The following is a 17,259-nucleotide window of genomic DNA, read 5'->3' on the forward strand; positions in this document are numbered from 1 at the left end:
CATCAATGGGTCGTCACAATGATGGGTAGAACAATTCATCTCACTGGAGATTCAAATCATTATTCAGTCATGCTTCAACTGAAGAATCATGTTTTTACTTTGATGTTAATGGCGATGTGAATTCGTTACATGCAACTCAACGCATGTAAAGTGAGCGTAAGGATTAATAAGCCAAAAGCCACAGTGATCCCTTGCTCAAATGAGCATTGAGGCATTGCCTCTCATCTCCTTTATACAGCCCTGAGGTAGTTGTGGAAATTCCACATGCCTATGGTGGGGGTGAGTCTATCCATAGGAGAACCACTGTTGAGTTCCCAACAAATTGGTTCTGAATTGATCAAATTCAAATGGATGATATGGGCCGGGTCAACCCACCCACCCCCCCAATCAGGATTTTAACTCGCAAATTTCCAATCATGAGCTGCTCACTCTATGAAAGGAGCCACACCTGGCCAAAACAATGAATCAATAATAATCGACAAATCGAAGCCGGCATTAAACACCTTGTTAGAATCCATGTCCTCCTTCTCAAACAAGCATGGAATGGTGATCGTCTCCATTGGCGTGCCAAAGCTAGTGGAGGAAACCACACATTCCCATGGTGGGACTTCGTCTACCTATGGGAAGATGACCGATGACTTTCAATGGTGCTCATTTGATGCACCCGAGGGACGATGATGTTGTGATTGCCACAATCAGGATTTACAGAGTCCACGAAAGTCACTACACCCTAAAAGAAGGGCCATTGTCTGAAATGTTGGGCCGTGTATTTTTTTTTACGTTGAAAGTGAGTGTTAATGGCAAATGTGGTGAGTTTTGGCTTTAGCAGATTCATCTCACATCTCGCACATTTCCCGCTATGACATACGTATCAGAAACGTGATCATCGACAAAGACAATGGAACAAAAAATATGAAAAGTGTAGTACAACGTAGCTTCAAGGACAGCTGAACAGATAGACAGACACATGGAAAAAAAGGAGACACAGACAGACAAGGTACAGATGGACAGACAAACCTCTTTTACTATGTACAAACCCACTACACCCTTTCTACTCCCCCATTACAACATGCCACAAGGTTCTCCATTCGTCCCGCTTGCTTACTGCCACCCGGATGGATGCACGGACGGACGCACGGATGGATATACGGCCACCACCATCCTCCTCTTTAATGAGCCGGTGGCTGACGCATTAAAGCGGTGAAATGAGGAATCGATGCGCGAGGGCGAAAACGGCGGCCACCCGGTTCGTACGGACGTCACCGCCACCACCGCCGCAACAGACACCACCACACACCATCTCGCCCGAATATAAAGCGTGTAATTGATACCTCGGCCTACGTTAGTCTCACGGATTTGAAGGCAGCGGCGGCTTGGTTTGGGGGGGGGGGGGGATAAAGCAATGCATTCTGAGCGTTCAGTGTGGAATCGATGGAGCCATTGCTCAATGCCTGGTTCACGCGAGCCACCCCCCCCCACCCCCCCCCCCCCTTCACTATCCCACCGTTAGTAATGTTGGCGATTCTACGGGGTTCATTTACATAGAAACCGGTGGAACGGAGCCGGCGCGTTCCACAATTGTTTGGTGATGCTGCATTGGCAGTGGTGAAAGAAGCACAATTGGCGAAATAAAAACTCAACACATTCCTCAATAACATTGTGTGGCCTTAAAATCAAAAAAATATTTAATAGAAATACATATTGACCAATGACCCTTCTTTACAACCCATATATAGAGATGTTGGAGAGACAGTAAATAATAAGGATTGGGCCTCCACTTAACACTATGGGGCCTGGTGGAAATTACATTAAAAACATGTTTTCTGATTACCTGTTTTGAATTTGGCATATGAATAGTAATACTAGTAGCTATTGAGTAACAGACAAACCCTTCAATAAACAAAGGAGTATTTGCAAATAAACTGATTTATAATAAGCAAATTAATATTAAAAGTATTTTTTTTTACATTTCTGGCACACTGCATTATGGGAAGGTTTGTGATCGTGAGAACATGGCACTATCCACCCAGCAATGCATTCCTGGGCCGAACAAAATGAACTGCCCTACATTCCCCTGAGGCAGTGCCACTTGAGAAATAGAATGTGAATAACAAGAATACAACCAAAATAAATACAATTAAACTCAAGAGGCATAAGGTTTGTCCAGCACTCAATAACATAAATATATTTTTACTTTATACTACAGGTCTGGTCATATTGAGTTATCTTTACAAGGACTTTAGTCCCACCCCACTGCAGAAGGAGCAAATGCCTAAACAGTTTCAACCTTCATTGGAAAGCGTTAATAAACAAGGCAACAGTGTAGAGCGGTTGCTGGAGACTTCTCCAAACGATTATTACCTTAATTACGGCTCCATGAGCCTCGAACACTGACGTTATGACTTCTTCATGTTCACATGTAACCTTACGAGGAGTAACGTTCAACTTTTTGATGGTCTTTCTCACCTTGACACGGCTCTAACGATCAGGTGTTGTCACTCACCTATGTCCATGGCCGTTTCCATGAAGCTCTTCTGTCGGGAGGCAAACTCGGCCAGCAATTTCTGTTGTCTCTCTCTGGCCCGCCGGCGTCTGTATCAAAACATACACACCAACAGAGATGCCCACTTTAGCTTCATTCACCATCGAGCAAAGCTGAGATTTCTACAAAGAGGAATGGAGAGGTGACCACGTGAAATTACACTGACAGGCAGAAAGAGAAACACGTGAATTAGACATTTGCTCCTGTGGCAAATGCTATGTTGGTCAGACGCGACAAATGGTCGGCATAAGACTAAAAATAAATATCAAATACTCCCAAACACAACTGTTGGCAGTGGAAGAATACCTGTGGCAACAAGGGCAATCGATTGATTTCGATAATATTGTGGTGTTGTGCAAAACTAGTTACTACTGGCCAAGACTAACCATATAATCTATTGAAATTGAGATGAATACAACAATTTTAACCGTTCTGATAGCTACATGCTTAGTGCTGCTTGAAAGTGTATTTCCAAGTAATACACTGTTTAACTGCATGCCTATACAGGGCACTATATGTCAATGTTGATTAACTGTGAGCAGCCAATCACAGGTATTGCAATTTTTGCATCCAAAAACGGAAGAATATACATACATAATGTACAGTCAGGGAAACAAATATTTGATCCCCTGCTGATTTTGAACAGTGAGAGTCAGAATAACAACAACAAAAAATCCAGAAAAACGCATGTCAAAAATGTTATAAATCGATTTGCATTTTAATGAGGGAAATAAGTATTTGACCCCCTCTCAATCAGAAAGATTTCTGGCTCCCAGGTGTCTTTTATACAGGTAACGAGCTGAGATCAGGAGCACACTCTTAAAGGGAGTGCTCCTAATCTCAGCTTGTTACCTGTATAAAAGACACCTGTCCACAGAAGCAATCAATCAATCAGATTCCAAACTCTCCACCTTGGCCAAGACAAAAGATCTCTCCAAGGATGTCAGGGACAAGATTGTAGATGTACACAAGGCTGGAATGGGCTACAAGACCATTGCCAAGCAGTTTGGTGAAAAGGTGACAACAGTTGGTGCGATTATTCGCAAATGGAAGAAACACAAAAGAACTGTCAATCTCCCTCGGCCTGGGGCTCCATGCAAGATCTCACCTCGTGGAGTTGCAATGATCACGAGAACGGTGAGGAATCAGCCCAGAACTACACGGGAGGATCTTGTCAATGATCTCAAGGCAGCTGGGACCATAGTCACCAAGAAAACAATTGGTAACACACTATGCCGTGAAGGACTGAAATCCTGCAGTGCCCGCAAGGTCCCCCTGCTCAAGAAAGCACATACACATGCCCGTCTGAAGTTTGCCAATGAACATCTGAATGATTCAGAGGACAACTGGGTGAAAGTGTTGTGGTCAGATGAGACCAAAATGGAGCTCTTTGGCATCAACTCAACTCGCCGTGTTTAGAGGAGGAGGAATGCTGCCTATGACCCCAAGAACATAATGTTTCCACCTCCAAACATGGAGGTGGAAACATTATGCTTGGGGGGTGTTTTTCTGCTAAGGGGACAGGACAACTTCACCGCATCAAAGGGACGATGGATGGGGCCATGTACCGTCAAATATTGGGTGAGAACCTCCTTCCCTCAGCCAGGGCATTGAAAATGGGTCGTGGATGGGTATTCCAGCATGACAATGACCCAAAACACACGGCCAAGGCAACAAAGGAGTGGCTCAAGAAGAAGCACATTAAGGTCCTGGAGTGGCCTAGCCAGTCTCCAGACCTTAATCCCATAGAAAATCTGTGGAGGGAGCTGAAGGTTCTAGTTGCCAAACGTCAGCCTCGAAACCTTAATGACTTGGAGAAGATCTGCAAAGAGGAGTGGGACAAAATCCCTCCTGAGATGTGTGCAAACCTGGTGGCCAAATATAAGAAACGTCTGACCTCTGTGATTACCTACAAGGGTTTTGCCACCAAGTACTAAGTCATGTTTTGCAGAGGGGTCAAATACTTATTTCCCTCATTAAAATGCAAATCAATTTATCACATTTTTAACATGCGTTTTTCTGGATTTTGTTGTTGTTATTCTGTCTCTCACTGTTCAAATAAACCTACCATAAAAATGATAGACTGATCATTTCTTTGTCAGTGGGTCAAACGTACAAAATCAGCAGGGGATCAAATACTTTTGTGCTGAAGTAGTAAAGAATTTTGATTAGAAGTTTTCGTGACAGCAGGAATCCATACTCTTTGGTTCTTTCGGTAAAGTCACGGAGGTAGAAATAAAACAAAATAAATCACGACGTTTCGGACGCAATCACAAGCGCCCGTCTTCAGGCGAAAATCTTCACAAGGCAGCAGAAGTCGTGCTGCTCGCAGCAGACATCGCGGCTATCGCGATTTTCACCTGAAGACGGGCGCTTGCGTTGCGTCCGAAACGTCGTGATTTATTTTGTTTCATTTCCACCTACGTGACTTTACCGAAAGAACCAAAGAGTAATGTTGCGGATTTGCACTCCGACACACCGGTGTGTGCCGTACTAGTTACGAATTGGCATGTTCTGTTTAGATTGTAATGTTGTGGATTTTCTCTCCAACACACCACCGGTGTGCTGAACTAGTCACGAATCGGCACATTTTGTTCACGTGACAAACCTTACTAATTGGCTGTGTTGGGTGGTGGCGGGTTTAACGACACAATTACATTTATGCAAACCTTTATTAGGGATAATAAATTCACATGTCTGACAGGGCATTTGGCAGCCATTCGTCTAGCAGTGGGTTGACTTAGGTGAATTTAATTAATTGATAATTATCATAAGAATGTCAGTGGCAAAATGCATCAGGACATTTTTCCAGGTGTTTTTTTCTCCATTTACCAATGTAGCTCCTCATCCTGCAGAACGTGACCGACTTTCCTCTATCGAGCAGTTCACCTCTTCCAGTTTGTCCTTTCCTGTCTTGCCGGATGGTTGGTCTCTCCGTCTCTCTTATCTCCCCGTCTCTCTCTTTCTCTCTCCCCATCCCCGTTAGCCTGTCGTGATCCATCCCAAAAGGCTTGGGCTGCCTATCACGTACGCTAACGCTCTCTCTCTCTCTCCCCATCTCTCCGTGTCTCTCTCTCGCTCTCCCAGTGTTGCCTTGGAGACTGGCTACGTGCAGCGATTACCCTTTGTCTTGTCTGGCTCCATGTGGCCCAAAACACGGCCGTTTTGCAGATGTCTTAGTGGCGTGCGTCCCTCTGTCTTTGTGTGCTTGTGGGGAGCGCGATGGGATGGTGGTTAGCGCGGTGAGCTACGAGCCCGGCGACCCAAGTTCAACTGCAGCTCACGGTGAAAACTAGTGATGATTATCTGAACCGGTACCTGTAAGCGGATGGGTACATTGTTAAGTGTGTGTGCGGTCTTGGGCCTCCCCTGAGTACAGTACCTGTTGCAGTGTGTAAACATGAGCAGTAGGGGAGACAAAAGCGGCCGGGTGTGGTCCTGGCCAAACCACCCCCTCATGCACCGGGCCGGCCTTAATAGGTGATCGCTAGCAGTACTTGCCGTAGACAGCTCGTCTACACGGGGGAGTGGAGGGGGGAAATCCACCGCTGCAAACCGCACTGCACCGCAATGCCACCGTACACTCGGGCTCTTAAAAATTATCTCCATCACCACCGCCACCGCCACTGCCGCCTTCTACACGCCGCTTAATTATCATCAATCACTGCAATCAAAGTGTTCTTTAGGCGCTTGCCATCCGTGCCAAAACACATGGCATCATAATAATTGGTTTGTCATCCCTTCAGGTTAAAGGGAGCGTAAGTGTTCCGCTTTGCCATCTTCTGCCGCCTCATTTTCCCCGTCGCCCACGACTGTGAGCAGCAAATTACTTACGGCCTATTAAAAATTTGATGAACGCTCTTTGAGATCGCAAAAGCCATCCCAAACTTGCGTCCAACAACAAAATGTTCTATCCGATTTCAAAAACAAGGAAGCCCAGTGCGCCTGCCAACGGCAATTTCTAATTTCTCCCAGTGCAATGTGTTTTTAGGGAGGTGACGTCGCCAATAATAATTTAAATGTACGTGGTTTCTACACACAGGAGTAACCCGATATGCTGCACGGGAGGGTTTAAGAATGACGGGCAGTTTAAAGACGTGAAATGCGTATTAATATTGTCATTTATTCTATTGATCAACAGGAATGGAATTTTCCCCTCAATTAAATGTCGATCGTGGTATGTGCAAAAGTAATTACCGTAGTCTCTAGGTTATAAGATGCAATTTTTGCCCCCCCCCCCCGCCCTGTATTACAAAGCAAAAGTTGGAGGTGCGTCTCAATCTAGAAGATGTGTGTGTGTGTGTGGCAAGATTAGTTTAACTTGTGCCACCGGTCCATCCATCACGTGTTCACCTCTGGGATCTAATACATGAGTGCCACTTTGGAGAAAGTTAACCGGTGGTTGCCCTCTTGAGTATACTGGCCACTGACATAGTAATGTGGAACTTCCACACCACTGGATCAGGTGTCAATGGAGATGAGCGGCCACCCCATGCTTGCCTGCACCGAGACAAAGACACCCCGTATAGCCTACATGGATTGTTGAGGCAAGCGCTGTGAGCAAGCAACTATTAAGGCAGGCAGGACGCACAAAGCGGTGGTGCACCGTGGATCATGCCTGGCCACCTTTGTGTTCCCCGTGCTGATATTTTACAAGCCATGCCAGGCACTCATGTAAGACTGAGTCGACCTAGTGGAGATCCAGGACCGGTTCAGATAATGGATTTCATTCGATGATGTGAGCTATGGCGGGGTGAAAATCGAACGTGGGTCGCCAGGTTCTTTGCGCAGCGCTGCTAAGCGCTGCGCGACTGCTCCTCACGCACACTCACAAACGCACAATCGCACACCGCTGAGGGGGCGAGAGAGCGAGGGAATAAAAACCGTCTACAACGACGTTCAGGAGGTGACAACAGGAACATAAAATAAGTCAGCGGTTGAAAGGGTTAATGCCGATGTCGACTCTCACGACAGGAGGTCGCAGCACTCTTCAAAGCCTTCGGGGCAACTCAGCGAGGGAGGAGGAGAGGCGGGAGGAAATGGGGAGGAGAGGAGTGAAAGGATAAATTGGTTCAGATAGATGTATGGCTGGACAGAGCGTCGAGCAGGAATTTCTCGACCTGTCCGTTAGCGTGGTCCATTTATGGGTCCCCGGCTTGACTGCATATCAAAGCTTTACGTTGCCCAGTAAAACGTTGCTATTCCTCCAAACACCATCACCAGTGGTGACTCAGCTCCTCAGCTTGCGTTCTGTTACCCTCAAAACATTTTAAATTCCAATTGCTCAAGGATATTTCTCTAACGCCTTTCTAATGGAAGGTAGTGAGTTCAAAATCCTTGTTCGAAGTGAACCCAGCCAATCATCATCAACATCTACATGGGATTCATAATTTAAGCCCACTTTGTGTTAAGAAGTGGATATTCTATGGACAAACTGGTGATGGCAGTGCAGTGTCGGTGACAGTGCGATAACGGGGGTAGTGTGGTGACGGTGGCAGTGCGGTGACAATGGCAGTGCCTTGATGGTGGCAGTGTGGTGATGTTGGTGTGATGATGGTGGCAGTGCGGTGACGGTGGCAGTGCGGTGACAATGGCAGCATGGTGATAGTGGCAGTGTGGTGACAGTGGTAGTGGTGACAATGGCAGTGCGGTGACGGTCGCAGTGCAGTGACGGTGGCAGTGCGGTGATGGTGGCAGTGCGGTGACGGTAGCAGTGAGGTGACAATGGCAGTGAAGTGATGGTGGCGGTGCGTTGACGGTGGCCAATACTCTGCGTACCTCTCCTCTTTATCGAGTGTCGTCTTCTCCGAATGGCCGCTCTTCTTAGGTGGAACGGGCGGCGTCACACGCCGGCAGATCTCCTCCACGCAGCGCCGGTTGCTGGCGCTCATCTTTGCCGCTTTTGCCAGAATCCTCTCAAGAGCCGCCAACCCGTCTCCGTGAACCGGGCCCGGTGGTGGCGGCTGCGGCTGATGCCTCCTCCTCACCCTCTCCTCGTCATCCTCGCCGCTAACACCACCACCAACAGCGCTGGTGGCAGCGGTGGCGGCAGCAGTAGTGGCAGGGTCTTCGTTGACGCTGTCGCCCACCTCCCCGTCAGGCTGCAGGGGGCGGCACCAGGCCGGAGCGAAGGAGTTCTGCCGCCCAGAGAGCTTGTGGTGGAGCTTGACGAGCAGGGACAGCATGCTCTCGCGGATCTCCAGGATGGCCGTGATGAGCTGGGCCTGCTGCTGCGGGGCCCAGCGCCCGTGCGTGGTCTTGGGCCGAGCTCCGCCGGGAGGGGAGGCGGCGGCGGCAGCGGCGGCGTTGTGGTTGATGATCTCCTGGAACTTGCGGCGGCGCTCGGCGACGAGGCTGAACACCTGCGGCGTGCGTGAGTTCTGCGTTCCGCGAGGGGGCGCGGGGAATGCCGAATGGACAGACTGAACGGACGGATCGAACGGACGGATCGGTAGATAAAGAGACTGACAGGCAGGTGGACACAATGTGACTTGGGCTTCGTGTAGGTTGAGCCGACAAGAAGTGGCGCCTGGACAGGTGGCGGTGGCAGTGGTGGTGTGAGGAATAAATATTCCGGCCTCAATAAACAGTATGGTGGTCTGCATGGTTTAACCAATAACGTTGGGCTTTAACGCATACACAAATATCTCCAATTAAGTCTTAATGGCATAGAGGCGAGAGCTGTCAATGACCACCAACCAAGGCCGGCATACCACACGGGGTGGGGTGATGCGGCCAGTGCTGCCTTTGCATCCCTAGTGTTGACATTAACACAAAACATGAGTCAAGTCATGTGTGTGACAGTACGTAGCAATATCCACCCTCCGGTGCCATCTCATTGGGGTCCTCCCTGCCAAGGACTGGCCCCCCCCGGTGAAATTAAAGCAGCCACAAGGCCACAGGAAACCATTTAAGGCCAAGTCAACCTTAAGGAGAGCCCAGGGCAGGTTTAGATGATGCTGTCAACTGATAGAAGTTGATGGGCAGCAAGAAAATCCAGGTTTCTTGAATCTTTACGCAGCGTGTGAACCCTAGCGCTAATGCTCCCTCGACACCATACGTACACACACACAAAAAATCCCCTGTATAGCTTTAACAGACTATAGGGGCAAGTGCTGTTAGCGAGCACCTATGAAGGCCGGCACAGCACATGAGGGGGAGGGTGGCCAGCACCATGACCGGATGCCTGTCTCACCAGTGTCAATTTTTACACATCGCACCAGGTACTAATTTGAGGCTGAGTCGACCTAGAGGAGGCCTTGGACCAGTTCATATAGACACCACTGTTATTGGTCTTGAGCAGGGAATCAAACTCAGGTCGCTGGGTTTGTAGCGCAGTGTTCTAACCACTGCGCCACTGCTCCCTACACACAGACACACACACATTTATAATTATTCATTAAAGTACAGGTGGTTAGGCCTGACCGCTCGTGAAAATGTTAACTGGCAACGAATCATTTGCCGGCCAACTTTAATTAAAAACTAAGTGAGTTGTGGATTCTCAAACAGTGGGGGTCGATTAATTAAACTAAAAGAAATAAAACAGGAGACTTCTAAAGAGCAACAGAAATGTTCAGGCAATTCCATTACAGCTTCCTCTCTCTGATGCTTTTGTGCTGTGTGACATGCATTCACACGGCGACCTCACACTCACTCTGCTGTCCTCTCCCGGACTTTTTGAGAGGCAAATTACATCGGTAGCTTTTTCGTTTGCGAGACATGTACCACCAACACTTTGCCAAGTCTCGTAAGCTGAGACGTCATTCAAAATACCATACTAAAGTGAATGTAAAGATTGGTTCCAAGTGTTTGTGTCCAAATGCTATATAGTTAAAGGGAAGCACAATGCACCTGACCTAGGCCGATTGTCTGTACTGTACCGTCTCAGCAAAATTTAGTTTAGAAGATTTTTATGACCTTTCGTAATTTCGTGTTGAAGCTTTTACATGCATACCGCATTTCCCCTTTAACCGAGGTCACCCTGGCAACATGGGGCTCTCTCACCTGGTTCTAAGGAAAGTTCATGAATCAATCAATCAATCAAATAAAAAATATAAACTTTAACTAAAATATCAAGTGCATGCACAGCCCTTATGTCAATCCACTACTGGATGGGTTTTTTTCACCGTACTTCACCACGCCGATCGGCGCGAGTTGGCGAAGGCCAGGAGGAGCATGCACATGGCGGCGGAGAAGTGCTGTGACCACAATGGATTTTGCAGCACTCCGCGTCCACACGGCAATACGTACCGGTTGCGCAGGGCTTAATAGGTGCTCGCTATTATGACCAGTCCAGGCAGTATATCGAGGCTAAATTGGGAGATCTTTGGCTCTGTCCCAGGTAGGTGAAGGCAGCGATAGATGGTGGAGAGGAACAGGCGATGGGGGAAGGGAGCTTGGTAAGCGACGGGGACCAGGGGGAGCTGTGAGCGTGTGCGAGTGGCCGCAGTTTGTGAAGGAGAACGCAGTTGGACAAGGATCAGCGGGCCTGGCAATTATGGGCAAACTTTCCATAATCAAGCCTTTCTTGTAATACACTTCGTGTGTGCGTGTGTATGTGAAAAGTGTGTATTTGAGGTACTCGATAACAGCACTTGCACCCCAACAGTCTGTTAATGCTATACAGGGGATCTTTGTCTCTTGTTTGAGTGGAGTCTGCGTGTTTGTGCAAATGGTTGTACTTGTGCAGACAAATGTGTGTCTGCCTGAGGTGGGAGTACCCACACTTTTCCCCCAACTTGCACAACCTGCTGATTCGATTCGCTGTGGCGCCTTCATATGTGAACCACTGGGCAGACAAAGGCCATGGAATACAGAAAACCTGCCCCACTGCTTCAACTGCCGCACCAAAGAATCGAACCGGCGATCCCCTGGATTGCAAGTCTGGTAGTATGCTGACCAATACACCGCAGCAGCATCCCTCATGTGAACAAAGATATCAATTTGAATTGATATCTTTGTCCAAATCACAGCATGCACCATCACTGCAACGTCCAGACAAAAAAACATGGAATGAGGTTCATCCTCTATAGTTAAGTGCGGCGACGTTCACGTGGTTAATTCTCTATAATGGAACACACACACAAAATACATAAAGCTAGGTATTAAGACAAATCATTACCACACATACAACTCTTTCGGTCATTTACCTCCCTTTGAAGTGTCCTGCGTTGAGTCTGACAAGAAATGGAAACGTTTGGAGAATTAAACCGCGTGGTGCCTTGGTATGAAATTAATGAAGACAGCAACACCTAATGAGTGGCAAGGGTGAAGCTCACGTGTTTCTCTGTTCAATAGAGCTGGATAGAGGCAGCCTCTCTGCTCCGGAGGCATGGATTGTCGCAACTGATCGGCTGGGGTGAAGGTCGCTACGACCCTTTGCCGTTCAAGCACAATGGTCGTAATCGTAGTAAATGAGATACTGGGTCATGCCCATCAATATAGTCAAGTGAAGATTGAATTGCTTAACCAGGTGAGAACTCGGGTGACAAAGATAATCTCGTTCGCTGGGATTACCCGGGTCACCAAAATATGACAGAAAGCAAAACTATTTAAATAAACCATGGGCACCCCCGAATACATTCTCCAGTCCCATGGCCAGGCAATGAATCAGTCTCTGCATCCAGATGCCCTCTGCTGATACCCCCCATCCAACGTGTTCTCAGTGGGAGGTAGCTCCTACTCCTCTGCTGCCCCTGAATAATATAACTGACTCACACTCGTCGTAATCTCTTCAACTTATTGACGAAGTGCCAACCCATCCAATGCCCTCTTACGCAATTACAATATAATTAGCTCTTTTTATCGAGCACACTTTATGCTTAGTATATGAGGGTTACTTTCCCGAAAGTAAATAATTAACCCCAATTGCTAAATCAATCCAGCTCAAAAATTTGCCATGTCAAATAAATGGGCTTTTAATTTGTTTTAAAAGATTCAGTAGTGCAAGCACTCCTAAAATTGCCTGAGTTTCAGAGGCAGGGAACAGGAACTACTCAAGGTCCTTGACCCACCTCATTCTAAACACCTGCCAGGAAACAACCAAGTGGTCAGCATTTCCTGCTCTCGTTACTCGATGGAAACAGTCTCATCTTCCTCTCCAGCACGCAGTCCCCTCGTCCTCTCTCCTTCATTTCATTGCACGACTCGTTCCTGGATGTGTGCCCAAATCCTCAAGAGCATTTAGTGCTGTGGGCTTCCATTCAGCCGATTCATAAATACAAATTTAAATTGAATATTTGATCAGCCCCAGCAGAATCAGTGTGTATGTTGAACTTCTTTCGCACAGTATGTAGCCAACCGTGCTAATTGGAGGTGCGGGTAGAAGGACAACAAACCAAACAATGTAGTTTTAAAGAAATTAAGTTTTCCGTCTTGATGATTTAAAAGTGCATAGCTCCCAGTGGCTTTCTAATATCGGAAGAACGTTCCAGACGGCCGCAGAGGCGCATTTGAAAGCACACGATGCAGTGATCGTCTTCGATGGCTAGGCCAAGTTGCTCCGAGACGATGAGTGCAGATTCGGATATGAAGTGCTGCTGATGCTATCTACGGATCGTAGCACAAGCATATGAACCTTTACGCTTCCACTCGCCAAATAAATACTAACACAATGATCCCAAGAGACTATTAGGGGAACTACTGTTTACATGCAACTTGTGAGATCTAGACAGCACACACACTAGGAGGTGGTGTGGCCAGCACCACACCTGACCGTCTTTTCCTTCCCAGTGCTGATGATTACACAGCACATCAAGTACTCATTTAAGACTGAGTTGACCGACAAGAGGCCCAAAACAGAGTCTGCTACCACTTGCCACCCATGTTAGCCAAAGCCAAAAATTAAACTCGGGTCGGCAGGCTTGAAACACAGTGCTACTACCAACTGCAAACCTAACACGCATTCACGCATGCACTCATTTGTAGTTCACCAAGGCTGACGTTTGAGTTTTGACTAATCCTGCTTTTCACATTAAATTTTACTTCGGACTTTAAAGTTCAGTTTAGTTTCACCTAATTGGCTAATTCTTGTGAGAAATCAAATGACAATTCCAATGCAGCTAAAATTGTGCACTTCCCAAAAGGCCATGTGGCCGACTGGACATGTAATAAAGGAGATGAGCCGTGCCCTTGTCACCCATCGGCCGCACGGAGCAAGACAGGAAGCCTGAGGAAAACGAAAGCACCGTCAACCTGTTCGGCGTTGGCGACGCCGCTTGGTCCAGCGGGCACCTCCTTGGCCACCTCGGGGGCCGTCTCGGGGACCTTGACACGCACGTAGCTGATGACGTGGCGCATGTTGGACACGAGGTTGGAGGAGGGGAACCAGCTGTCGAAGCTGCGCTCGTCGCTCCCGTCGTCCTGCATGTTCGCGTTACCGCAAGACAGCCCAAAAAAACAATTGTGTGCCATTTCACCTGCATAAACTACATGCCGGTTATTACCCGAATAGGTCAAATTAGCACGGTTGGCTAAGTATAGTGCAAATGAAGTTAAATATACATATGTATAATAGAGGGATGCTGCCGTGTTGTGACGTTTAGGTCACCGGACTTGCAATCCAGCTGGTTCAATTTAAGTTCCCGGCACGGCAGTTGAAAAAATGGTGCAAGTTTCTTAAACCCACCCGGAGGTATAAACAGAATTCACCACAGTCGATTGGCAGGTCACGTGTAGTGGGTAAAAACACGTGCAGCCAGCGTGCAAGAGTAGGCAAAAATACCCTTTATAGAGGGGCTCTCTAGAGCTCCCGAGGCCCTTCTGTCAGCAGTCGTGTGAGCAAATAATTTTAGCTCTGCACCTTTGTATTTAACAATTAAGCTAAATGATGCAGCGCTGCAGTTTTAAGACCAATCCGACCTTGGGGGGATGCCTAGGACCGGCTGGCAATCAAACATAATCACGCTGCCAGCTTTGTAGCAGAGCACTAAACGCTACAACTACCGCTCTCCATACACAAAGATCATCCCCTTATTGCCTTTAAATGATTGTTGGGGCAAGTTCTGTGAGCGAGTAGCACTTGTGAAGGTCAGCAAGGCACACGAAAGGGGTAGGTGGCCAGCAACACATGCCCGGCCGCCTTTGTCTCCCAAGTGGTGATGTTTAACACTAAACCAGGTACTCATATGAGGCCGACTCTATTTAGCGGAAGCCCAGAATCGGTTCAGATAATCGTCACTGGTGTGGCCAGGACACCAGGTTCATAGCGCAACGCACTAACAGCTGCGCACATAAACACACACATGTAAAAATTCCAAATTCCTCACCTCTTTCCATGTTTAGGATTCTGAGACTAAGCATACCTCACACTGTGCTACCCAACAACATGCCCTCTGGGGTAGCTGAGAGTGCTCCTTCGATCAGCTCAACAATCCCCCCCAGCCCCACCATCAGCACAAGTGTCGGTGATTTTTCGCTGTAGGCGTTTAAAAGTTTCCGAAGGTCGGCTCAAGGGCTCCACTCAATAACCTCCGCTGAAACGCCACCCGTCTCAGCCTGAAGGCACTTCTACAACATCCGTCCACAGAAAAACACAAGCACTGCTGCTCGAAAGAATGCTTTGATTGGAGTGCCAATGAATGGATGAATGAATCGATGGGAATTCTCTAGTTGTGAATGTCCATATAGTTGATCAGTCTGTATTTTTTCACCAGGGAAACAAGGGAAGGTTTATATTTACAGGACACAAAATTACATAATGTACGATTTTACAATCCACAGCTGGATGAGCATACTTCACCATGCTGGCCAATGCAAATTGGGTCTATAACTAGTCTTGATAACATATGTATTATAGGCTATTTATTAGTATGTATAGTGCATGGGCTAGACCTAGGCTTGATAACACGTAAAGTATATGGGCTATAAGGCTATGCTTATTAATAAGCATAATAAATGGGTTATAACTATAGCCTCGATAACATGTGTAAGAAGTATATGGGCTATTAGGCTAGGCTTGATAACATATGCAGCATATGTGCTATAGGGGTAGGCTTGATAATGTGTAGTATGCACGTGGTCTAAAACGCTAGGTTTGATAAGGATTGTCCTATGGACTGTGTAGAGTCACTGGGCTGGTACCGGGGGGTCTGGTTCCTCAGCTGGCGCTTGGTCCAGCCCCAGCTCGATGAGATACAGGACCATGCAGAGCACGTGCTCCGACATGTTCTGATGGTCCATCACCACCTGTCATGTCAACACACAATACACCTTGCTGATCTCGTCAAGGAGGATAAACCATCACGCGAACTCCAGTCATCCGCGCAGCGACTTTTGGATGGCCATCGAACAAAGACGGACACCGCATCGCACGCTTGAAAATGCACTTTTGTGGCCACCTGGAACGCTCTTCCTTTAGATATTATGAAGCCACTGGAGCTATGCATTTTAAAATCTATATTGAAAACTCATTTCTTTAAAACTGCTTTTTGTGTTTGTTGTCCTTCTCCCGCACCTTCGATTAGCACGGCTGGCTATCATATGGCGCAAAATAATTTCAACATACATACATACACAGCACAAGCAAACGCGTATACGCACAAGCAAAGACTAAGATGCCCCGGTGTAGGCATATAGACTATTGGGTTAAGTGCTGTCCTTATTGTTTCTTGTTAACCCAGTAAAGCATCACTGGGCCTCATGACTCTTGTGCAGGAGGGTCCTGATATGTTTTGGCAGCAGGAAGCAATGATTGCCGTATATTCCAAATGAGTAATTTCCGATCAAGTGCTTATTAAAGCTGGCACAGCACATGACGTGGCAGTGTGGCCAGCACCACACCTGGTCATCTTTTTTTTCTCAGTGCTGATGAATATACATCAAAACAGTTATTTATTTAAGGTTGAGTTGACCTAGGAGAGAGGATAAGGACTGGTGCAGATAGCTGTCACTGACGATAGCCGTGGCTGGCAATCGTACAGAGATCGCCGGTTTTGTAAGGCAATGCTATAGTCACTTCTCCGCCGTTCCCCATGCACTCACTCACGCGTGCACGCACGCGCAATCTCACACTGAGACACTCCCACTCGACTCGCACGCTTACATAATCATGTACACAAAAAAAGACAAAGATCCCCCGTATAGCCTGAACAGACAATAGGAGCAAGCGCTGTTAGCGAGCACCTATGAAGGCCAGGACGGCACACGAGGGGGTGGGTGGCCACCACCACTCCCGGCCGCCTTTGCCTCCCTAGTGGCGATGTTTTTACCCACCGCACCAGGTACTCATTTGAGGCTCAGTCCAGAATCGGTTCAGATAATCGACACTGATATTGGCCGTAAGCGGGAATCGAACTCGGGTCGCCAGGGTCGTAGCTCAGCGTGCTAACCGCTACACTACAGCCCCCCACGTGTATGCACACTGTCACACACACACTCTCAAGCACTCGCATGTATGCAAGCACACTCGCAATCACACGCTCAGCGTGTAGGCATAATCACACACGCAAACTCACTCACGCGAACACGCGCTCACGTGTACACGCATGGGCCAACGCGCTCGCTGTGCCATTAAGGGGGACGGCATTTTCCACGCCGAGGGAGACTCAATCACCGCCCGGTGCCAATTAAATCGGACGTGTGAAATCACTCTAAACCCCGCTCGCCCACACTCCCACCGCCTCGCCCCCGCACCCAAACACCCAGCGCATCCCGAGCGTCGGATTACCGCAAAAGGGCTACTTTTGCCAGCAAACAAAAGAAATGAAGGACAAATCATC

General features: G+C 47.7%; 1 protein-coding gene across 9 annotated transcripts in view; it reads right to left on the reverse strand.

Annotated features, from left to right (window-relative positions):
- UBR3 (ubiquitin protein ligase E3 component n-recognin 3) overlaps positions 1-17,259 on the reverse strand; it is a 158,510-nt gene that overhangs the window by 90,246 nt on the left and 51,005 nt on the right. For 8 of the 9 annotated variants that reach the window (XM_076071656.1, XM_076071662.1, XM_076071655.1 and 5 more), the window contains exons 22-26: positions 15,623-15,727; positions 13,736-13,903; positions 11,692-11,718; positions 8,321-8,922; positions 2,504-2,592 (exon numbers count right to left, since the gene is read on the reverse strand). In XM_076071656.1, coding sequence (XP_075927771.1) covers positions 2,504-2,592; positions 8,321-8,922; positions 11,692-11,718; positions 13,736-13,903; positions 15,623-15,727 — 991 coding nt within the window. The remainder of the gene's footprint in view (positions 1-2,503; positions 2,593-8,320; positions 8,923-11,691; positions 11,719-13,735; positions 13,904-15,622; positions 15,728-17,259) is intronic. The other variant, XM_076071661.1, reaches the window with a different exon arrangement.

This window comes from Petromyzon marinus, chromosome 34 (assembly GCF_048934315.1).
Source record: "Petromyzon marinus isolate PM22_M1 ecotype Great Lakes invasive population chromosome 34, UKy_Petmar_22M1.pri1.0, whole genome shotgun sequence".
Lineage (NCBI taxonomy): Eukaryota > Metazoa > Chordata > Hyperoartia > Petromyzontiformes > Petromyzontidae > Petromyzon > Petromyzon marinus.